The 24287-nt window shown below is 54.7% G+C and overlaps 1 protein-coding gene and 1 long non-coding RNA gene across 2 annotated transcripts in view; one reads left to right on the top strand and one right to left on the bottom strand.

The window, feature by feature from the left end:
* Positions 1-2799: 2799 nt before the first annotated feature.
* Positions 2800-7266, bottom strand: LOC150013756 (uncharacterized). Its single transcript, XR_016510584.1, has 4 exons — positions 6358-7266; positions 4857-5311; positions 3443-3648; positions 2800-3119 (listed from the first exon to the last, which is right to left on the bottom strand). It is a non-coding gene; the product is annotated as an uncharacterized LOC150013756 (long non-coding RNA).
* The window catches only part of ENG (endoglin), a 31396-nt gene continuing 12863 nt past the window's right edge, over positions 5755-24287 (top strand). Inside the window, exons 1-3 of the mRNA XM_090274768.1 lie at positions 5755-6171; positions 13667-13809; positions 22575-22715. Coding sequence (XP_090130894.1) covers positions 6105-6171; positions 13667-13809; positions 22575-22715 — 351 coding nt within the window. The 5' untranslated portion in view covers positions 5755-6104. The remainder of the gene's footprint in view (positions 6172-13666; positions 13810-22574; positions 22716-24287) is intronic.

Below are 24287 nucleotides of genomic sequence, written 5' to 3'. Positions count from 1 at the left end.
ATCCTACTTCCGCTGTCTACCTGGGGTTCCAGCGCAGGGTCCCCTGCCTGTGTTACCCACATGGTTCATAAGGCGCTGGGTGAGTCCCTCAGCTTTGGGGGCCTCAGTTTCCCTTTCTGTGAACTCAGAGCTCTTACAGCTCAAGGGTTCTGGACTCAGGGCCCAGTGGAATCCTTATGCCTCCTAGGTGGTCTTTGTGGGTCCTTCAGACCTTGGGGAGTGGGTTTCATCAGGAAGGCCAACATCCGCCGCAAGGCAGCAGGAAACAGGACCGTTGCCTGGGAAAGGACGGGGAGACTTGGAGGGATGTTGCTCTTCGAGGATAGTCTGGTGGGACCACTGATTCTTGTGACCTCCCTATCCCCTAGAGGAGTCATTCCGCTTCTTCAAAGACCCTGCCCCTGGGTTCAGAAGGTCCCCAACACCCATACCCTGGGGACCCAGTCACAGCCTGTGAAACCTCAAGCTGTGTAGCCCAGGGATTAAGCCTGTTCATGGATTGCATGAATGCCTATAGAATGCTAACCACGGGCCAGGCACTATCCTAAGCAATGGGGCCTTGGAACTTCTGTTCTAGAAAGAGAGACAGACAACATAAACAGTGTGCAGTATGTGAGACAGTGATGTGGGCCCCAGGGGCCGCTTGTGGTGCAGGTAGAGGGCTGTTCTAATTTCAGTGCTCAGGGCAGTCCTCACGACCATGTGACATTTGGATCGGTGGCTTAAAGGGTGAGGAGCAAGCCCTGAGGGTATGTAAGGGAAGAGAGTTTCAGGGAAAGGGAACAGCAAGTGCAAAGGCCCTGAGGTAGACATGTGCTTGGCCCATTCAAGGAACAGCAGGGAGGCCATGTGGCTGCCGTCTTGGCAGCAAAGAGGTAAAAGCAGAAGGTGAGGTTGGTGAGGGGTCAGGGGGCCTTGCTGCCATTTGAGGGGCCCTGGCTTTTACACTGAGTGAGCAGTTTGCTGCACCGGACGCTGAGTGGAGGAATGGAACTTGACTTAGCTTAACAGGCTGTTTACGGTGTGCAGAGTGGGCTGGGGGCAAGGGGGGAAGCAAGGAGAGCTCAGTGAGGAGGTGACTGCAATATTCCAAGAGCTGCTGGAGGTCACCAGGGAGGTCGCAAGGGAGTAGTGGGAACCGCACAAACACTGGACATTTGAGGGAGCAGCCAACAGGATTTGCTTGTGGGTCAGATGAGGGGTGTGAAAGAAAGAGTCAAGGTTAGTTCTGGCTGGTATGGCTCAGTCGATTGAGTGCTGGCCTGTGAACTGAAAGATCACTGGTTCAATTCCCAGTCAGGGTACATGCTTGGGTTGCGGGCCAGGTCCCCAGATGGGAGCATGCGAGAGGCAACTGATCAATGTATCTCTTGCACATTAATGTTTCTCTCCCTCTCTTTCTCCTTCCCTTCCCCTCTCTCTAAAAATAAATAAATAAAATCTTTATTTAAAAAGAAAAGAAAGAGTCTAGGTCAATCTCAAGGCTTGAGCACCAAGAGGAGGGCACTGTCATTGTCTAAGATGAGGGGCTGAAGCGGGAGCAGTTGACAGAGAAGGAATAGAGCCCAGAACCTAGTTTTGGACGCATGGCGTCTGAGCTGCTTATTAGACAGCCAGGAGCCTGGAGCCTGGAGCCTGGAGCCTGGAACTTTCTATCTGGAGTATGTAAAGTTGGGAGCCATCAGTATATGAATGGTATTTAAAGCTATGTCTCTGGCTAAGGACACCCAGACCAGTGCTTCTTGAACTTGAACACGCATGCCAGAGGCCCGGAGATCTTGATAAAATGCAGAGGTCTGGGCAGGGCCTGAGAGAAGCCCCCTGGGGTAGCCAAGACCCACTGGTGGGAAATGAAATCAGTAGAGGGGCTTGTGATCGGTACTGAAAGAAAACGGAACAGGATGGACTCACGCCACAAGGGTATATATCGTTTCACAAGACCTCAGTTCAGTTATTTGAGCCCCGGTCCCAGAGACACACTGTTGTCATGGTCAGAAAGGTTTGAGAAAACCTGCCCTGGGAGTGAGGGTAAACAGAGAAGGGAAGAGGATGAGGAATAACCAGTGAGGAGGCAGATAAGGTGACCAGGAAGGTGCGAGGAAAACCAGAACAGAATGTTCTAGAAGCCAAAGGAGGAAAAAGGCCCAGATTTGAATTATCCTCTTTTTCTCCCCAGCCCTGTTGCCATGCACATCTGGGCCTCAGTTTCCTCCATTCTGAAACGGAGACACGATCGTCTCTGCTTGTTGAGGTTGCCGTGAGGTGGCCCTTGGCACAGGGCTGGGCGTAAACGTGTGAATGGCGGGGTGACGCTGGTTCTGGCCCTGGGCTTCAAACTCTGCCAGCCCAGCAGACTGCCCTCCCGCTGTGCAGATGAAGAAACTGAGACCCTGACGATGGAAAGTATCTTGCCTGAGGTTACGCAGGACAGAGCCTGTCCTGGGCTCTTTTCTCTGCAGCCATGTCCAGCCTCCTCTGCGTGGGTCTGACCCCGCTGCCCTCTGCAGCCCCTGGCTCCAGGCCCATGCTGGAGACGGACGGCCGCCTGGGGGTCCCTGAGGGCTGTCTGAAATTCCTCCGGTGGCCGCTGGCCAGGGTGGACGTGCTCCATCCCTTCCTGCAGCCCTGGCCTTCCTGGCCAGCAGGAGGAGGAAGAAGCGAATTTGTGCACCTGCCCACTGCGGGGTCCAGCCACAGGGGCCTGGCCATCGGCCACATGTCTCTTTGGAGTGTGAGCGGGCGGCACCTGAATGCATCTGTATCAGTCGGAGCCCCAGCAGGAAACAGATGGCACGTTCCACGGGAATCCGGAGGGTTTAATAAAGGGTCTGTTTACACAGGTGTGGGCAGGGTGTAGGGAAACCATAAGGGACAGTGCTGAGCCCCAGGGCTGGCAGCAGTGGGGCCCATGACCACGCTGAGCCTGAAGGGCCTTGTGGAGGGGGCCAGGTCAGGGCCGTGGTCTTCAGTGGAGGGAGGCCACCAATTTGAAGTGACCCTGCAGGGAAGGAGCCAGAGGAATGAATCCTCCTCCTCCTCTTCCTCTTTCCTCTCTCTGATCTGTGCTGGGCTGGGCGGTGGGGGGTGGGTAGATGTGTCCATCAGGAGAGGGAGTGCATCTGGGGGACAACAGAAGAGAACTACTTCAAGGTCCATCCCCAGCTGTGAAACCACATGACCATCAAACTTCCCGGGGACAGGCAACCCAGCCTGAGAACTGGCCTCTTCCATGGGGAAACAGGAGCATGGCCTGCCTCTCTGTGCCTCAGTTTCCCTATGCCTCCCTGACCCCTGACCCTGCCCTCCCTTCTAGGGCACTTCATGCTTTCAGTAAATATATCCAGAGGGTCAAAGGGTCTTGAGCTCTGTGCTGGGGTCACTGCGGTACAGAGGTCTCAAAGTGCCTGCCCTCGAGGGACTTCTAGTGGAGGGAGAGACTCACAGCATGACCCCACTCAGGCCGAGGGTGGTGTGGGTGACCTCTTCTCCACCCCTGCGACCCCCAATCTCTTCTTTCCTCTACAGGGTCTCTGGGGGCAGGTCCAGGCTCTCCTCTGGCTCCTGTAGGTTTTTCTCTCCCTGGACATTTCCCATGAGTTTCGCGCGTCCATCTGCAGCTTCTCCCGTTCGCTAGAGAATCCTACAGACCTTGTTTATAACATGGGTCAGGGCGGATCATGCAGCATGGAGGGAAGTTGGGGGGAGGGAGGTTGGAGAAGAGCTTCTTATGGGATCCCTGTCACAGCCCTGGGTGCCCCAACTCCCACTCTGGACAACACCCCATGGCACCCACAGTCCCCGTGATATCTGTCCTCGCAGTCCGGTCAGGTGGCCGTAGCAGGGAAGGAGGTAAGCCTGGAAAGAGGCAGCCCTGGAGTCTCTACCCTCCACCCCAGGTTCTCTCCCCTGTCAGGGTACCCTGGGTTCCTCCTCCGTAAATCATTTAAAGGCACCGGCCCCCAGAGGTGGCTGTGAGGATTCAGAGCTGATAAGGTGAACGCCTAGGGTGGGGCCTGGTGCACAGGGAGAGTTCAGCCCCTGTGGCTGGATTAACTGTCCCTGGTCGGGGGACCTGAAGGAAGCTCAGAGTCACCCTCATTGTCCCCCATTGAGGCCACCCTTTGCCTTGTGGTGCCCACTTCCCCTCTCTGCATGCACGGCCAAAGGCAGAGGACCTGCCACATGCAGGGGACTCCCTCAGCCCATCCCGGGCTTCCCACCTGCTGGGCATGGCTGAGTCTCCCATGATCTACGCCTGGCCAGGAACCAGTCAGGCAGCTGCAGGGCTGGGCAAGCGACCCTCCCCCAAGCCCCCACCCAAGGAGCCACACTGGCCCTTCCACCCCCTTGCCAGCTCCTGCACTGGCAACATCCTCCTGCTCTGCTCCCTGCAGAGGCAACCAGGCCTCCTGCCTTCTCTGCCCTCACTGGGCCTCAATTTCTCCATCTGTGACTCAAGGCAGGTGTAAAGAAAAAGACCCTTTGGCTCCATCCTCTCTGTGGGTCCTGCCAGCACACATCAAGGTTTGTCTTCTCAAAGCCCAGCTCTGCCAGCTCCTTCTGCTCCATTACCCTCCATGACTCCCTGTGGCCTACCAGGATAAAGTCTTGGCATTCAAGGCCCCGCTCCCAAAGCAGGGCCAGAGTCTGTCTCTCCAGCCTTCCTGTCCCCACCACGCCTGTTTGTCCTCCTCACCCCTTTCTTCCACCCCACCCCCACACATCCATTCTTTCAAAGGCTGGGCCTAAGTACCGCCTCCTCCAGGCAGCCCAGGCTTCCTCCTTTGAGCTCCCTTGGGCCTGACCCTAGGTGCTACCCTGACTAGCACCATGGTGGATACATAGCTGGCACTTACTGTTTGCAGAGTGAACAAGGGACAGTCCTGGGATTGTCTCCCAGGCTCAGGGAGCCCTGCTGGGGGAGCACTTCCCATGTGCCAGACCCGGTGCTCAGTGTTCTAGGCCTCCAACCTCTGGAAATCTCACGGTAGCCTGGCAAGGAAGGCACCATCGTGTCCACTTTACAGACAGGGTGACCGAGGTTGAGGAAACTTGGTCAAGGTCTCATATCACAGCTCAGGGTAAGCAGGGCAGGCTTTTGATCCCCAGCCACCTGACTTCAGAAACACCGTGAAAATGTGTCTTCCTTTCATTTGGGGCTGTCTTTTGTCCCTGAGGATTTTCTGCACATGGATGGGGCAGACACAGAGTGTGTATCTCAGGGCAGGTCCCCTGTTCTCTCTGGGCCCTAAGACCTCAGCCCCAGCTGCCATGTTGTGCCATGTGCCATGGTGAGCCTCAGTTTCCCCTCCTGAAAAACAAGGAAATGACAGCAGCCAGTGTCATGCTATGTGAGCCAGCTTTGGTGCCCAGTGAGATCTGTCTGAATCCCAACTCCACTGTCTTTTTGGACCAATCATCTCACTTCATTTGGCCTCTCTTTCCTCATCTGCAAAATGGGGCCACCGACTTCATGCGTCTGTGAGCTCCACATGGACCGCTTTGGCCAGGGCCTGCCTCCTGAAAGGTCCCATGGGTGGGCTGTTAGGATGATTGTTTTCATCTGCCCACGGGGGCTGCCTGCCAGACCTGGACCGGGTGGGATGGGAGGGTGGGGTGCATGAGCCACAAGCCTGGAGCCTAGGCCCTCCCACCCCACTGCCTCCCCCTCCCCAGGGCCCCCCACCCAGCGACAAAGCTCATGGCACTTCCTCTCCCGCCTGGCAGGCCGCCTGGCCCAGCCCCTTCTCTAAGGAAGCGCATTTCCTGCCTCCCTGGCCTGGCTGGATGAGCCAGGAGCTCCCCACCGCTGCCGGTCATTCCCCAGCCTCGGTCCCCATCTGTCTACTGCTTCCCGAACGAGCCCAGCACCCGCTTCCCGCTCATCCGTCAGTCGGCGACCCTCGGCCCGGCCCTGCGCCCTGTGCCCGCTTCTCCTGACCAACTTGGCCGCCACCTTAGAAGGCTGGAGCAGGGACAGCGTCGTTCCGGTCGCCTGTTCCCTTTGGGTCCCCGTGCGAGCCCACGCCGGCCCCCGAGCCTGCCCGCGGCCCTGCCCCTGGACACCGGATAAGGCCCCGCGAACAGAGCCCCAGGGGGACGGCATGGACCGCAGCACGCTCTACCTGGCCACGGCCCTGCTGCTGGCCGTCTGCAGCCTCAGCCCCACAAGTAGGTGTTCAGGGACCCCGGGGTGGGGAGACAAGGCTCCTCGTCCCAAACTCGTGCACCATGGAGCTGTCCTGGGGGGTTGGACAGCCCAAGGCAGATGGCAGAGGGTGACCAACCATCCCGGTTTGGCAGGACCAAGACCTTTCAGCCCTAAAAGTCTCAATCGCACAGAGGTGAACTATTTACCTTGACCCTGGTCTCTGTCCTCTGTCCTCCTAGCTTCTCTCCAGGAAGCCCAGGTCCTAGAGCGCTGTGCAGCCCTGGGAGAGTCTCCTGCTCTCTCTGGGCCTTGTTTCCCATCTGAGGAACGTGTGGGAAGGAGGGCATGAGGCCTCACATTTGGAGCTCGGGCTCTAGGCTGTGGTTACTTCCTTGTGGTGCGATCTTGGGGAACGACCTTCCGGCCTCTGAGCAGAGCGGGGATGGTAACAGATGCATCTCAGGCTGTCGGGAAGGTTGGGGTTGAGGCAATGCTTGTGGAGGGGTGTCTCAGGCAGGCCTGTTGCTTCCGCGTCGTTACTGCTGGTGTTTTATGATTAGCTTTAAATCCTCCACCCTCACCTTCCCTGGGTCCTGTGAGCGGCTCCCAGGCTCCTCTGAATACGGCGCTCACCCCAGCTGCCGCCCCTTGCTCTGCTCCCCAAGAAGCCTGCAGGGTGGGGGTACAGTCCCAGACCAGGGTTTCTGTGGGGGCTCCTCAGCCTGGGGGCCTTTCCAGGGCCTCATGGCCTCTGCCTCCTTCTGAAGCTGACCAGAGGAGGGGCCACGAGGAGCCGGGGACTCCTAGCCCCTCGTCCCACTTACTGTGCCTTATGGACGCGTCCACCTGAAGCCACAGGATGGACCTGTGGACACCCCTTCAGCCATGGCGCACCCAGGAACTCCCTAAAGTATCTGGGAGGTGGTGAGAAGTGGAGCAGCAGTGGTGGCCATCCTGTCCCCCGCCTGATCCCCTGTCCCCCACAGCATTTTAAAGTCCCCAATCCTTGGTCTCTAAAGTTCTCACCCCTGCCTCACTGATAGACAGGAAACAGAGCCTCAGACACTTAATGGCTTAGCAGGGATTTGACCCCAGACCTGGGGCTCACGGAGCCCTTATTCCTAACCACGGGTGATACAGCTCCAATCACCCTGCAAGATGGCTGCCGTTATCACCCCATTTTACAGGAGAGGAAGCGGAGGCTGCGGCCTGCCAAGTTCACACAGCTCGTCGGGAGCCCCACGTGAGCCTCGCGGTAGCCGCCCTGCCCTTCTCCCGCAGCCCCCCACATTTCTAGCTTGATTACAGTCTCTTCTTGATAGCACTTATCAGAGGGAGATCCATGAATCTCTTTAGGGTTTTATAGGATCAAGGATGGTGGTGTGTGACAAATAATTAACAGGGGTGAGGGGTAGGGGGTAGCGCTTGTTAATTTCCGTGGTGTAAATGTTCCCACATGGCTGATTTTGAGCTACCAACTCACCAAACTCAGAGTTGGCCTGAGGTGCCCAGCGGGAGACTCTTATCAAAAGTATTTCCATCACACACGTATGACAGATGTAGATAACCTCAAAAGCACAGATAATAGTGAAATGGAGTAAAATAATTAGGAAGTAAGAAACTTGATATTTATTACTTTTTTAAAAATACAAATCATTTAATTGTAGGCTTATAAAGTTTAATTTTTAATAATAGCTATGTTTAGCAGCTGGTTGGAAAAACTCCTGATAATTTATCAATCTGTTCCTGCAGGCAGGCACTGACCCCCAGTGGTCCCAATGTCCCAGGGCATGCCAGACCATCCAGCCTGACTCCCTTACAGCCGGGGAAATGTGGCCTGTGGAGGGCAGCTGGGGGCCTGGCCAAGGCGTGGGACTCAGATCTCTAGTTTGGGGGAGGGCGTGAGGGTGACCCACGTATTCCCATTCAGGCGGGAGGGGGTACAAATGAGTCCCAAAGAGGTCTAAAACCAGGCCCAGCCTTCTGGGAACACAGCTTGGTAGAATCTCTCAAAAACTATACTGGGAATAACAACCCAACCTTCAGAAGTCAGATCTAGAGAGTTACTTGCCCAGCTCTGTAAAGATATATGGTCTCTAGGCAGCTGTGACAAAACCCCAACAGCTGGAGACCACCCAAATGTCCAGCAGCCTGGGCCCCATTAAGTGAATTGTCGCACAGTGGAATATCATGCAGCCATTATCAAGAAAAAGCCGGACTCTGTCTAGACTGCTGGGGACTGATATCTGGGACGCATGGTCCGGTGCCCATGCAGCAACGATTCATTCTTTTAAGACTAGAACAGTAATAACGCACCACGTGCAGAGAAAATCCTGAGGTCACTCGTCCTTGCTCTGCCATCAGGATTTTCACCTCTCTAAGACACACTGTTTTGTCACGTTGGAATTTTTTTTTAAGGAACAAGCACGTAGAGATTTTTAAAAAGCAATTTAACTGTAGATTCACTTTAGCCTGCCCCTCAGAGAAAATAGATTAAGGGGGGGAAGTTGTTAGCATGCTGGTGGATTGCTTACTAGCTTTCCTCTAGCTGCTTAAGGTAATCGTGAGGCAGGTGGGTTAATATTCAGGTGCCTTGGGTAGCCTTCTGATGCCCCAGAGGTCCCTGTGTTGTCACATGGACTCCATAACCAACCCATCGTGGTTCTGGAATCCTATCTTCCTTAAATGTGTTCTCTACCTTATGCCTAATAAATTCCCTATTGTTGAATATTTAGGTGTTTTCCCTATTGGGGCTAATTATAAACACCACCTCCGTGCACATTTTTGGTACATGCATCCTTTCCTGTATTTTGTAGTATTTCACTTGGATAGAGGCCCAGAAGTGATGGTGCTGGGACTCGTGGCCCACGTTGGGTGGCTGGGACCAAAGAGTGTTTCCTAAGTGTGGATGAGCATTCACTGGAGAATGGGCGAGAGGCGTGACTTGGAGGCCCTGTGCTGCTGGCCACCTGTGTGGAGGTCTGGGGCTCTCTGGAGATGGGGCTAGTGACACAGGACAGAGACCACAGGTATCTATATCTTAGAGGCTGCATTCTGGGGCAGCTTCCCTTTTGCCAGGAGGGAAAAGAGGTTGGAGCTGGAGCTGTGTGAGCCAAGAAATGTTGGGTCCTTGAAGCTTGGGGGGATATGACCATTAAGATTGTCTCTCACCCTGACCCCTGTGGCTCAGTGGGTTAGGCATCGTCCAACAACCAAAAGGTCATGGGTTCAATTCCCAGTCAGGACACACACCTGGGTTGCCGGCCAGGTCCCCTGTTGGGGGTGTGCGAGAGGCAACCGACTGATGTTTCTCTTGCACATCAATATTTCTCTCCCTCTCTTTGTCCCTCTCATCCCCTCTCTCTAAAAAATAAGTAAATCTTTAAAAAAATGAAAAAGAAAATTCTCTCACCTCAGCCAGAAAGATGGTGATACTAAGACCCAGAGGGCAAGAGAGACACATCTCTCAAGGTCACAGGTGGGTCAGTGCTGCACCCTCTGAGAACAGGCCTGGTCTATTTGCTCAAGGGCCTGAGGGGGAACCTGGGCAAGAGGGAGGGAACCCCTCTTCTGGGTCCGCAGTGCATCAGACAGCTCTTTGTCTCTAGACACAGTTTATAGATGAGGAAATCGAGGCTCAAGACAAGTGACAGATCCAGATTTCAACCCCAGACTATCTGCTCCCAAACTCAGCTTTTTTTCTCTGCACCTTTAGCGGCCTGGTGTGGGGCCTTGGAGAGCTGATTGCCCTGGTTCTGGGCCTTCTCCTCCGAGCTCTAGACCCTGCATTGGGGTATCAGCCCTGGAGGCTGAAGAGGACCCTCATTCAGGGCTGAGCTAACTTCAGTACCTGTGACAGGGATGGCAGGAAGAGACAAATATACCAGCCAACGTTGATTCAGCGTTTACTGTTTGCTTAACCGCTGCTCTAGACCTGTTACGTGTACTATCAGACCGAACTTCACAAATGCCTGATGGAACAGACACTTCCTGTCACCCCCATGGTACAGTTGAGGAGACTGGGGCACAGGCCAGTGAAGGCATTTGCTTGAGCAACGCAGCCCTCATAGGAGAAGCTGGGGCTTGAGCCCTGGGCCTAACCACTGCACCACACTGCCCCAGGGAAGATGATGAGGATCTCTCTGTTTCCAGATCTTCTCACCGTGGGCATTCGGTCCCTTTCCTGTACCTCCAGTGACCCTCCCACCTAGAGCACACCTGGATCAGGTCTGCTGAGAAGGTTTTCACAACAGGGTTTTGAAGGATAAATGGAAGTTGACTGAGTGGTCAAATAAAGGAAGACCATCTTCCCTGGGGCAGTGGCAGTGGCAGGGAACAAGCTCACTCTCCCCACTGGCCGGGCATAGATAATCGTGACAGCACTTGGCAGTTTCTGAGCAGCCCTCACGTCGGGGGCCTGCTTAGCACTGGGCACATGTCCTCTTACCAACATTCTCACCCGCTCGCTGGGAAAGGTATTATGATTATTATCATCATCCCCCCTTCTACAGATAATAACATGGAGCTGTGGAAAGCAAGCTGGAAGGGAGCGGAATCAGGGTTTGAACCTTGGACCTCTATTGGATCCCTGTACTTTTTAACTCTAGCTTTTGGAGTGTGGACTTGACCCTGAAGGCACTGGGGAGTTACAAGAGAGACTGGGTAAAGGAGAGCTGAGGCCTCGCTGGTGGCCAGGTCCGGGGGGAGCAGCTGGGCTGGGAGCTGGGCAATCTGTGAGGATGTAACTGAACCCTAAGAGGAACAAAGGGAAGCTGGGTGATGGGGGGACTGAAGAAGAAAAAAGCAGAGAAGACCCTGTCATAAAGGATCTGCCCCGGTATTATAAGATAATCACAGAATACTTACCGGGTACTGGGCTCTTCACAAGGGTTACCTCGCCAAGCTGACACACAGCCTGTGAAGTGGGTGCTGGGTGCTGGAGCTGGACTGCCTGCGTTCAAACACAGGCCCTGCCACTTAGTAACTGGGCAACCTGGGGCTAATTTTTACACCTCCCTGAACGTCAGTTTCCTCGTGTGTCAAATGGTTATAATAACAGTACCCACTGCGTAGGCTGCTGTGAGGGTCAAATGAATGGGGAAACTGAGGCTCAGAGAAGTTAGGTTTTTGCTCAAGGTGACCAGCTTTTTGTGAGGCAGAGACTCAGACTCCAGCGCTGCTTTTCTTGACCATTATCATCTGTGGCCTCCCAAGGTTCTAGGGGTGGTCATTTGGGAAGCTCCAAGGTGGCTCTGTGCTCGTGGATCAGAGAGGAGGAGGAAGGAGACAGAGGTGGGAAGGTGACCCCCGGTCTCTCACTAGGCCTGCCAGTCACCCAGGCCCCCAGCAGCGCCTCCTCCAACTCAGGTCCCTGGAGGCCCTGGAGTTTCCCTTGGTGCCAGAGGATTGTTTTCAGCTCTGTCTGGGCCCGCCTCCGGCTCCAGGAGACAGGCCGGGCGTCACACTCCCTCCTGTCTCCCCATTCTCGTCTGCGGGGTGGGGGTGGCCAGGATTCGAAAAGGCCCCAAAATAAATGGACCTCTTATCTGATCTCCCAGCCTGGCCTGTTATCTGATCATTACATAATGGCCCTGCCGCTGACGGCATGGAGGAGGTGGCCCAGGCGGCCCGGCAATCCTGCAATCTGGGAGGAACTGGGGTTCCTGGAAGTCTGGGGAGGGGGGCAGGGAAAGTCCGAAGGGAAGGAGGAGGCCACTGTGCTAATCTGCAGGCCAGACCCTGGGTCAGATGGGGAGAGGTGGGTCCGGGGCCCAGCCTGGTCAGCCATGTGCAGCGCGACCCTGGCACTTTCAGCCTCTCTGGCCTCAGTCTCCCCATCTGTATAGGAGCGGCTCAAACTAGGCAACAGCCAAGAAGTGTGTGTTCACTGATAGGGAAAGGGAGAGGGCGGGGAGCTCTGAGGGGCTTGGTGGGTCAACACGGGGTGGCACAGGAGGGGATGGCGCCAGCCCTCGCGTGCACTGGGGTGAGGCAGTTGGCTGGCCTGAGGTGTCAGACCCTCTCCGAGGTCCCTCACCTGCAGGCTGCCCCATCCTACCACTCCGCTGTGTCCCCACCAGAGAGTCAGTTCTTCTCCAGCGACTGAAGTCAGTTAAGTAAGGTGATAAAAAGAACAGATGCTCTTTCTCATGAAGTCATCCCAACAGCCTCTATGGATTGTATGTGGTCTATTCTTCCTGTCCTTTTACTGATGAGGAAACTGAAGCCCAAAGTGGTGAAATCGTTCCCCAAAGCCACATAGCTAGTAAGTGTTAAGCCTGAGATTCAAACCCAGGTCACCCTGACTTCAGGGACTTTGATTTTAACCAAAATGCGACACTACCCAGGCACTCTGAAGTCCCTGGCACACAGGACAGGTCCAGGGCAAGGAATCATAAGGTCTGGGCCCCCATGGTGGCCAGATGTTCTTGTCCTGAACTTATCCTTCCCAAGAGGCTGATGGGAGAGGGTGTTGCGCAGCCCAGGCGGCCCTCTTACGTCCTTCTCTGACCTCTGGTGGTCTTGAGGCCAACAAGGCGGCGGGAAGGTGGGGAAGGAGGCTGGGTTATTCAAGACACGGCCAATAGCCCAGGATTCAGAAGAAGACTCCCTGCCCCCCTGCTCTGTGCTGGCGTCGGCTGGACGTGTGTCCAGTTCCTCTGCGCCCAACTTTGATCTCCAAGAAAACAGGAAGTCAGTGCGACGAGATGGAGACACACGCTTCCAAGCAGTCTCCCCTTCTCTGTCCTCCTTCCCTCGTCCGGAGCCCCCCTTCCCCCGGCACATTCCTGAGGACGAGGTGTAGGGGCCTCATTTCCTCTTCCTCCTCTGCTGGGTCAGGGTGAAATTCCATTGCCTTCCCTCAGGACCCACACTTCCCAGCAGCCCCGCGCCAGCTCTGTGGCCTGCCTGCCGCTGCCCTCCAACCTGGGCTCACTCTGTCCCCTGGGACCAGGGGACCCTCTATCCTCCTTGGCCCGTTCCTCCCGGCCTCCTTGAGGTGCAAGAGGGGAAGTTTTGTCTCCGATCTCAGCTCTTGCCTTCCTTTGGTGTGAACCAGCCTGTAGGCTTGAGTATGTGAACGTGTGGGCCTGCCACACAGGTGGGGTTGCCCATTGCAGCAAATAAAATACGGGATGCCCGGTTAAATTTGAATGTCAGATAACCAATGAAAAAAAATGTTAGTATATGTCCCATGAAGTATTTGGGTTATACTTACACTTTAAAAATTATTCCTTTTTTACTTATTCAAATGTAATTGGGTGTCCTGCTTTTTACCTACCCACTTTACATCTAGTACTACTGTGACTTGGGGCAACAGACTTTTTCTTCCTGAGCCTCAGTTTCCTCATCTGTGGAACGGACATAATGATATCCACCTCATGGGGCAGCTGTGAAGACGCAGCGAAGCCCTGAGCCAGCGCCAAGCGCCCAGTAGGCATTCAGAACGTGGGAGTAGTTGTCACCACCTTGTTCTTATCTGGCCCTCTCTCTCTGGCTGTCCTTCCCTAACAGGTCTTGCACAAACAGTCCACTGTGACCTACAGCCTGTGGACCCCAAGCTGACATACTTCACAAACCAGGTTTCTAATGGCTGCGTGGCTCAGGTCCCCAACGCTACCGTCGAAGTTCACGTCCTCTTCCTGGAGTTCCCAAGGGTGAGTGCCTGACGGCAGGGTTGGCTAGGAACTTAGAGGTAGGCCCAGGGCCAGAGGGATGAGGGGAGTCTTCCTCGTGGCTGTCCCTGGAGCGGTGGCCCTGCCAGGAGGGTGGCATGAGCATCTTACAGGGCCTATAGCGGACAGCAGTTCTGGGCCAGCACTGGGGCAGTCCTCTGGGTGCCCCCACAGGGCCCAGGTAGGAAGGGCTGGGTTTGGCTGGAGACCGAGTGGAGAAGAGCCAGGCGGGCCGTGGAGTGGGCCAGGCGAGCTGCTGTTCACGGATCTCCTATGATAGGGCTTCTCAGCAGGCACGGCTCCGCTCTAGGCCGCTCAGACTTTGCGAAAGGGCTTCCTCCCTCAGTGGAGCCCAAATCTCCCTCCCTCGACTGTCCTTCACCAAACAACTGTGACCTGATACACATCTGCTCAATGATGCCAATGTCAGAGACCATCCCCCACCCCGACCCTGTCCTGCGGAGAGACCTCCTGAAGTCCCCCACTTACATTTGCTAAGCCCCTCTTAGTAACACACCTAGGAAGCGCTTACTATGTGCTAAGTACTGTGCTAGGCCTACTATGTACCAGGAAGTGAGTTCAAAATCTTAGCATATATTAAGTCTCCCAAGAGCTCATCTGGCACGGTCTGTTATTACCCCCACTTTTCAGAGGAGGAAACTGAGGCAGGCCAAAGAGGGGAAGCAACCTGTCCAAGGCCAGAGTCACAACAGATCCCTGGGGACTCCAAGTCAGGCTGTCCCCCGGCTCCCCAGAGGATCTCAGTGTTCAGAAAGCGCCTGGCCCTCCCAGGCTGGTGACCACACCTGGCGGATGCCGCCTCAAGTCCCGATAGCGATTTAGTGGTGTCAGCTCAGGGTAAACTGGTGGCCCACTTGCCCCCGAAACTGTTGGTTGCCCTGCATTTGTGCAGTGATAAGACAGTGCCCAGACCACCAATATCGGGGGGCCTGCTCCCCACCGCCCTGCCTGCCGTGAGGACTGTGGGCCTCGATAATCCCCAAACCGCAGATAGTGCCAGACACACGTTATGTGGTTTTCCTAGCCATTGTAGTTTTTTTCAAGTTTGGTGATGCGATGGAAAATAAGAATGCCCTCTGTAAGTTCATTTTGTTTGTTCTGATGTTTGAGTCTCTGTGCCCCCTCTGGGCAACTGGGACCCCCCAAACCCCAGTTATTTTGGAGCAAGCCAGAGTCAGAGAAAGGCCCCCTGCCAAGTACCCAGCTCCGTGGGAGGCAGAGGTAAGGACAGACAGCCAGGGTCCAGGTGATTGGGGCCTCCTTGGTCAGCGCAGGGCAGGAGCACCCCAGCTGCTGTGGGGCTAGGGAGGGCTCCCTGGAGGAAGCAACAACAGGAAGGACAGCCAGGAGCTTGCCGAGTGAAGGAGGTGGAGGGAAAGGGCAAAGGGTAAAGTGGATGCACGGGCAGGGAAGTGGGCCATGGTTGTGCCCGGCACGGGGCGCGCTGGGGCAACAGCTTGTAGCTCACCTCGGGGCAGGGCTGGGGAGATGGAAAAGGTCCTGTTGTCCTATGAAGGAGTTTGGTCTTTGTCCTGTGGGCAGTGACAGTCACCGGAGGGCTCTCACAGGCACGGCAGGGTGCCACTCATTGCAGAGCTCTGGGGACAGAACCTCCTCGTTACCTATGCCCCTTCCAGAGAACTCAGTCCATGGAACACCTGGCTGTTGACTCAGGGCGCCAGCCTGCAAACTCCAGGGCCGCCAGGCCCCCCCAGGCCGCGAACCGTGGCTTCTCTGGATGGATGCGTAAGCGGGCGGGGGAGGGAGGGAGCTGGGGTTCCAGTCATGGACCTGTCAGTGGCCAGGCCTCCTACGGTGCCCGGCAGGCTGAGGGGCTCCTTCTCCCCGCTCTCCAATGGACACGCATTGCGGGTGCTCAGGGACTCACCAAAGAATGATGGACTATCAGAATGTGGGCCGGGGCCTGGCGTCTGCCAAGGGGCTGCTGGACGTGTGAGTGAGTGAGTGACAGACTGACTGAGTGACTGGTGACTGGCTGGCTGACTGACTGACTGAGTGACTGACTGACTGAGTGACTGACTGAGTGACAGACTGACTGAGTGACTGGTGACTGGCTGGCTGACTGACTGACTGAGTGACTGACTGACTGAGTGACTGACTGAGTGACAGACTGACTGAGTGACTGGTGACTGGCTGGCTGACTGACTGAGTGACTGACTGAGTGACTGACTGACTGAATAAATGAATGACTGAATGAGTGAGTGAATGACTGACTGAGTGACTGAATGGCTGATTGAATGACTGACTGACTGAATGAATGAATGAGTGACTGACTGACTGACTGAATGAATGAATGAATGAATGACTGGTGACTGGCTGGCTGGCTGGCTGGCTGGCTGAATGAATGAATGAATGAATGCTTGAATGAATGAATGAAGACATGAATGCACTGCTATGTGCAGGGGTGAAGGACATGGGCTCTGGAGCCAGACAGCCTTCCAAGTGAATTTTGGCTCCCCCACTTACGGCGGCACGATCTTGGGCCACCTCCCCAAGCCTCGGTTTCCCCGTGGGCAGCTTGGAGACGCTAGTCCCCCGCCTCTCGGGGCGCTGTGAGAATCCAGTGGGGTGGGGCAGGCCTGCCCAGAGCGACTGCTCGGTACCCAGTAGCTGCGCTTGTGATGATTCTAACGGCTCCTCTTTGGGCTGTGTACACACCCTCACTTTGCCGGGTACGCTACAGTTTACAGAACATCCTCACATCAGTTACTGCCATCAGGCAGGGGCTGGGAATCCATTTTCAGAGGGGGCAACTGATGGAGCCTCCCACCCTGGGTGCTCCCGGCCTCCCTGATCCCAGGAGACCCTGCTGCTGTGACACTACACTGAAGGGTCTGTGGTTTCCCTGGGCACACCTACCTCCCTAGGCCGCACCCAAGAATGGGGTCCACAGCCCCACAGCCCCCCTGAGCCAGTCCTCGCCAGGTGCCTTCTGTGTGCTCAGCCTGAGTTGGGCGCTGATGGTGCCAAGAGAAAGCAGACCCAGCCCCTGCCCTTGGGCCACTCCCGGGCCCGGGGTGGCTGAGGAGGGCGTCAGTAGCCTTGGTTTTGAGTGATGGAATCGGCAACGGGGGGCTGTGCGTCCCGGGAGGACAGGCACTGATCGTGGAGGGGAGGGGGCCTTAGGGAAATGGCTTCCATGTCTAGCCAGGTAGGGAGGGAGGTCAGAGTATTCCAGGCAGAGAGCACCCCGTGAGCAAAGACCTACAGGCAAGAAACCCGAACTGGCTGTGTTAGTGTGGGTGGCGGCCCTCTCAGCAACCAGCCCAATCCCTCCCGGCCTCTGGTTGCTTTCTTCGAGCCTTGGCACAGAGACTCGCTTTCCCTTCCATCTCCGCGGGGCCTGGAATCCTCAGATTTCCCGTGTGTGGGCGGGAGATGGGCTGTGGCAGCCAAGAGCCTCAGGGAAGAGAGGGTCAGGGTGTGTGTGTGTTGGGGAGGTTTACAGACAGACAAGGGGGCCACTAGGCTGGGGCCGTATCTTGCTGGGTCCCTGAAGGGCAGGCCGGAGCCTGGATTCCGGGAGGGGGCCTAGGGTCACATCCTGACCCGCGGAGACAGGAAACCAGCCTGGTGTCTCAGTGATTCCCGTCAGGCTGACTGTTCTAATCTGCTGTCCTCCTAACAAACCCCAGGCAGCCAGGCCAGAGCTGGGCAGCCACTGATTCATCCCACTCCTGGGCAAACTCGGGGAGCAGAGCACACCACCACCACCCCCGTGCCGATGAAACCTGCTGGGCTCTTGCTCTGATTACTCCTGGTGAGACGGGCAAGCAAGCCTGCACAAACGGGGGAGAGCAGAACGTCCTGGGAGGCTGTGAAGGGCTGTGGAAGGCAGTGGTGCCCTCAGACCTGGGCAAAGGGGGTTCCCGCCCAGACCCCACAATTAGTGGTCCTCTCTGGCTCTCCTCCAGCTGTGGGTACTCCGGACTCCAGAGCTCCCTGTCCAATGCACTGCACCTACTCCCAGAGTGGCATGGGACGCTTTCTTGTCCCATCCTCCAGAGGGGGCCACTGCAAGGCTGGTGTAAGCTCCCCTTGACCTGAAGGGTGTCAAGGTGACTGTTTGCAGGGGGTGAGCATAGCAGAGCTTGTGCATCCGGCCTGGGTTGTCCGCGTGTCTATGTGTGAAGAGAAGGGCTGTGGGCTGGGGGTTGTGGGCTGCCACTTGTACTCTTGTCCCAGGCCTGTCAGGGGCAGGCTTGGGGGGTCACACAGGCTAGGCAGGGGACTGCATCGCCTCTGTCACTGCTGTGTTCCCAGCTCAGGTCAGCCTGGAAATAAGTATTGGATGGATGGATAGATGAGTGGGTAATGGAAGGAAGAAGGGGAAATATACAGATACACAAACATTTCTGGCTGGCTGTCCCCAAAGTGTTAGTGGTGTCACCGTGGTTCATCAGTGGTTGTTTGGGGGTGTTAGTCTTGTTCTCTGCCAAATTCCTGAAGGACAGAGTTGTGCCTTCTTCCTGTCCACCTTTGAGAGCACAGAACCCCTAGTTGGGCCCAGTTCTGGCCCCTTGGATGGGCAAATGAAGGGGGAAGGGGGAGGACATGGGCTGGCGAGGCGCCCTCAGCTGGGGAAAGCAACATATCTCTCTCCTGGGGGTCCTGCAAGCCCAGGCTTCTGGCCACTTGGCTGGAGATCACGACTCCCAGATGTCCCACCCTGGAACGCCTAGGAGGCAGGATGGAATCCAGGGTCACCCTGATCCCAACCTTTTCCTACATGGATGAGGAGACTGAGGCTCAGAAAGGTGTGACTGAGACGTGTCCCAGTTCCGGCTACCGGCTGCCCACCTCTAACATTGACTTTCCCAGGTCGCAAACCATGGCATTTCTGGACAAGTGGGCGATCTGTAATTAGCTGGGCACTGGACAACCTACTTTGTAGGCAGAATCTCACTGAATCTTCAGAAGTCAGTGAAGTGGCTCTGGCTGGTGTGGCTCAGTTGGAGCGTTGTCCTGTGCACCAAAATGTTGCGTGTTTGATTCCCAGTCAGGGCACATACCCAGGTTACAGGTTCAGTCCCTGGCTGGGATGCGTATGGGAGGCAACAAATTGATGTTACTTTCTCACATCGATGTCTCTCTCTCTCTCTCTCTCTCTGTCTCTCTCTTTCTGTCTCTGTCTCTCTCTCTGTCTGTCTCTCTCTGCCTCTCTTCTCCTCTCTCTAAAATCAAGAAGCATGTCCTCAGGTGGGGATTAGAAAAAGAAAAGGTTGCAGGTTCAATCCCCAGTTCCAGGTGCATGCAATCCCCAGTATGGACACATAGAGGAGGCAACCAGGCGATGCTTCTGTCTCTCCCTTCCTCTCTCTCTAAAAGCAATGAAAAATTATCCTCGGGTGAGGATGAAAAAACCAACCCCCCCCCCCCCAATGCCTGTGAGGTGGACATATTGTTCAGCCCATTTTCCAGATCAGGAAACCGAGGCCCAGAGAGACATGACTGCCCAGGGTCACAGGCTAATGACTGAGACCGCATTTAAATTCAGGTCAGCCTGACTTTGACCCCTTCCCTTGCCACCACATGTGTGCATGTGCCATCTGAGTCTGCTGGGGTGGACAGAGGGACGTCTGGCTCCAATCTGGCCAGCTCCAGTCTGGCCCTAGGAGGGTGGGAGCTGCAGGCAGCCCCGAGGCTCCATCCTAGAAGAATTGCTGGAAGCAACTTTCTATAAGTGGCTACTAGCGCTCAGGGCCTCCTCACCGAAATCCCCCGTTCCCGCTACTGACCGCCAGGCCAACAATGGCATCTGTGGGACACTGGCACAAAAATAGAAACATGGTCTCCCGCCCACCCGTTGAGGGTGTGGGCCGGGCAGACCCAGGCTGACCCAGGTTGCAGAGCTGGGGGTAAGGGGTGGCTGGCTTGCCGGCCTCGGAGGCTCTCAGAATTCCCAGGATGCCCTAGGAACTGGGAGCTTGGGGGTGGGGGGCAAGGCAGGCCCCTTTCTTTGCCTTTGGGCTTCGGGCTGGGAGGGGAAAGGGAAGTCAGTATGCGTGTGAGTGACCGTGTGGATGAGTCAGGGCCAAGGGGTGGAAATATTTGCTGTGGAAACCCGGACTGGGTTTTTCTGGTAACCAGCTGGGTGGACTCAGCTAGGCCCAGGAGCTCAGAGACCCCAGAGAGCCCCGCTTTCCAGCCTCCCTCAGGGTCCACACTGCTCCCCTCTTCTGTGGCCCTGGCCCATGACTCCCCCTCTTTGGGCCTCAGCTCCCACCCCCTCCAGCCCCAAAATCTACTTGGTAACAACTGAGTGGGAGCTTTGGTACGTGAGCTCTGGGAGAAGAGCTGAGTGAGATGACAAAGGTCCCCAAGTTCCAGTCCCTGAGTCCCCTCACCCTCAGCATGACCCAAGCCTGACCTCCACTTCTCTTTTTTTGACTTCCTTTATCCAGAGCCCCAACTCTGTCCCACCCCTGTTTCACAGGTGGGGAAACTGAGGCACAGAGGAACAGGGACATTTGCAGAACAGCGGCAATAATGGATGTCAGGTGCTCTCTCTGTCCCCTGCAATGCTCTCAGCCTGTGAGCGTCCACCCAGGGGCAAAGGATGGGTCTCCAACCTACGGGGCCCATCTGTTTGCTGTGTGTGACTCCTCTGGGTGGGGACAGACAGGGCAGCTTCAAGCAGGACACAGTCTAGGCGAGCTGCCCAGAGTTCCAGGCGCTGCAGGTGCCACTCTGGCCCCAGCCTGACATGCACGGGGTGCCTGACTCTGCCACTCGCTGGCAGTTCTCTTGGCAGGTTCCCTCCCTGAGGCTCACTTGCTGCATCTGTCAAAATGGGAGTGCGCCTGGCCCTTCTTCAGTGAGAGCGTGAGCAAGACGCTCAGCACAGGGCCGGGCACGGACCAGGATGAGCTGTGGGAAATGTCTGCTGTTCAGTGGTTGTGTATTCAACTGCTTTAATGAGATAAAATTTGTGTTTTTAAAATGTACAGTTGAGAGATTTTTAGTATATACACAGAGCTGTGCAGTGATATTTGATTGTTCAAGCTAACAGGACGTTCGCAATCCAGGCAAGGGATTGTCAACGGCTCTGGCAGGTCGGCTGTGCCCAGGGCTTTTCTCCACACCACCGAGGAGGGGCCCTTTTCACTTTCATTAGTTTCAAGTAGTGATCACAATCCTGGGACAAAATGTCTATTCCAATATTTAGATTTGTATTTCATATTTGACCAAAATAGGATATTAAACCCAGTATTTAATTTTAAAGCATTGAAAATGCATATTTTTAAAAATTGATGAAATAAGAGATTTCAAAACCAAAAAGTTATAAACCCATTAGACAACCTGAATTAACAAAAAATGGGAACTTATACAAACATCAATTTCAAACACTAATTCTACTATAAATAAGCATAAACTAGTTCTTCAGAAATAAGCAACCCAAATAGCTCACTAACATGAAAAAAAAAAGTTATTTGTGAAACATTGGAAGTGGAATATTATTTGCTCTTTTGTTTTAAAGAACAAACTTACAAACAAAGTGTCATGACTGAGTAACGGAAATATTTCTGGGCATATTTTTCCAGCAGCTGACACACTCCGTCTGGGTCTGTGACATCAGTTGGGGACGTGGCCAAGAGATCATTAGAAGTAAAATCAAAAAAATTTTCCACTGATCTCTTCATCTTGAAATCTCTCTCTCATTTTTGCTAAGTTTGAGGAGCTGTTTGGGGTTGGTTTTGTCCCTTGGTAGAGATTGACAGCTTTTGAGAGCAGCTGGAGTTAGTATTTCAGTGAAGTGTTTCTGTTCATCTGGTTCCAAAAGTCTTCCAGGGAGCAGGCATTCTTTCAACAGAGGTTTGGTCTTTGTGGATCACTGTGTTCTCTTTTCTTCTTGGGAATAAGGAGGCCTAGAAAAATGTGGCTGGGCAGGGTAGCTGTGGGGCGGAGAGACCTGCCCAGGTCCACATCCTAAGCTCCATACTGACTTGCTGTGTGATCACAGGCAAGTGACTTCACCTCTCTGTGCCCTGTCTCCTCATCTGTAAGAGACCATAACAATGGTACCTCCCTCTGCGGGCTGTGATGGGAGTTACAGGGGTCAACAAACAGGTAAAGCACTTAAAACAGTTCCGGCACACAGTAAGCGCTATGTAAGTGTCAGACATGATTATTATTTGTTATTGTTGTTCTGGAAGCATTCTAAATATGCACACCATGATCAATTTAAAATTTTAATGTACCTCTCAAGGCATAAATGATCTCAACTTTACATTCTTACAAAATATCAAAATAATGGCAGTATATCAACAAAAATATGAGCATTTTAGTACCTTAAAATGATAAGGCCAACAGGAATACTGCAAACGGGGTGATGCCTTAATAGTGCTGCGCAAGGACAGAGAAAAGGCGCAGGGCGCTCTCTGTACCACACAGACACTGGCTGGCAGCGCTCAATAGAAATAACAGAACTTGATTGGCAATTGGATAAAGTTCAGGCTCATTACAATTTTTTCTTTATGCCTTAGCACTTGCTGAGACTAATCTTCGTTCATGCAACAAATATTTTCGGAGCACCTCCTAAGGGCCAGGCGCTGTGCCGCTGTGCTGGGCCCTGGAAGGCTGGGGTGGGGAGAGCAGAGCAAAAACTCACGGGACATGCGTCCTCACTGCTGATCTGGGTGGCAGAGTCTGTGTTAGTCTGACTGGTGTCTGTGTGTGTCTCTCCCCTGTCCTCCCCCTGCCAGGAAGTATCAGAGCTGGAGCTCACTGTCCAGATATCCAAGGAGAATAGCACCTGGCCCCGAGGGGTGCTCCTGGTCCTTGGCGTAAACCAGAGTGTCTTCCTGCGACTGAAGGCCCCCGGAATCCCGCTCCACCTGGCCTTCGTGAGTGTGTTCCCTCCAACCCCAGGTTGAGGCTCTGGCCATGGGAGGGTCCTGTGGGAGGCAGCAGGGGCTGGGGTGAAGAGTCCAAACCCTGAGATGGGACTCAGGTGGAAGGGCAACTCTGGCCAACTCCATCCTCTCGCATAGCCTCAGTTTTCCCACCTGTCCAGTGGGAGAATTGGACTCAGTGACATCCCATAAAATAATCTTGTTACTGTCTTTGAAAAATTCACAAGACATGTATTTGAACATATTTAAGTACAGAGAAAAGGGGTCAAAAGGCAACCTAACAATGTATTAACAGTCGTTATGGCTGAGAGAAGTAGGCTTAAGAGAGACATTTATTTTGTTCTTTGCACTTTGTTGAACTCGCAAGACTTGCTCTGATTAACATGGCCTATGCTGGAGAAAAATTATTTTTTTAAAACTCAAGTTTTAGCCCTGACCAGTGTGGCTCAGTTGGCTGAGGTCACCAGTTCAATTCCAGGTCCGGGCACAGGCCTGCGTTATGGGCCAGGTCCCCGGTTGGGGGCATGCGAGAGGCAACCAATCCGCGTTTCTTTCACACATCAATGTTTCTCTCCCTCTCTCCCTCCCTTCCCATCTCTCTAAAAATAAATAAATAAAATCTTATAAAAAAAAAAACACCAAGTTTTAAAGCAGGAACTCACAGGGAGGGGGCTTGGTGAGGCCTCTTTACCATGGTAGGCCCTAGGAGGGGACGTCCAGGTGTGAGCCGCTGTTGTTTAGGGCGGGGGTGGAGGGGACAGAGGACAGCAAAGATAACAAAGAGGAGAAAGACACAGAAAGAAAAATGGAAATAAAAAAAAGAGGGTCCGCCGTATGGGAGGGACAGACGGACAGACACTGAGAGACCAGAGACAGAGTTGGGGGAGAGAAGCTGGAGACCCAAGGACAGAACTGGATCCAGGCTGCCTGGGAGACAAGCCTAGAGACAGAGAGAGGTTGAGGGGTGGGGTCCAGGGTGAAAGGTCCAGACTGACAGCAGGGACACCAGAGACAGCGAGGGATGGCCATCCTGAAAGCCCCTGGAGGGTGGGAGTGCCAGAAGCCAACCAGGAGGGTGGAGCTGGACTGACCCCATTCGGTACTTGCCTCTGTTCCCAGTGGGGGAAGCTGAGGCCCGTAAAGGGCCAGGGCTTGCCGGGGCTCGCCATGGCTCCTCTTCCTTCTTTCCCATCCCTGGCTCTCTGGAGGCAGCCCAGGCAGGAGATCTGAGCCCAGCAGGAGCCCTAAGTGCCCCAGGGGACAAAAAACAAAACAAACAAACAAAAAATGCCCTCTGGCAGGAAGGTCACAGCAGCCAAAGGCTATGGCTTTGACCATGCCTTCTCCAGCCTTCTTCCTGAGGCTAAGAATACAGTGGGGATTGGGGAGGGGCAGACGGTAGTGGGGACACCATTGGACTCTGTCTCAGCCTAGGCCTGCAGCTTCCTGAATGCCACTAAAGGGGGCACAGCCTGGCTGGGGCCTTGGGCCTCTGGGTCAGACCCAGTGCCAGGCAAACGGCAAACATCTTGTTTTTTAATCCCTGTAACATCCCCATTTTGC

The sequence above is a fragment of the Furipterus horrens genome, unplaced genomic scaffold (genome assembly GCF_987537825.1).
Source record: "Furipterus horrens unplaced genomic scaffold, mFurHor1.1.pri manual_scaffold_4, whole genome shotgun sequence".
In the NCBI taxonomy this organism is placed as follows: domain Eukaryota; kingdom Metazoa; phylum Chordata; class Mammalia; order Chiroptera; family Furipteridae; genus Furipterus; species Furipterus horrens.
The sequence above is the reverse complement of the archived record's forward strand: the minus strand, read 5'-3'. Positions and strand labels throughout refer to the sequence as shown.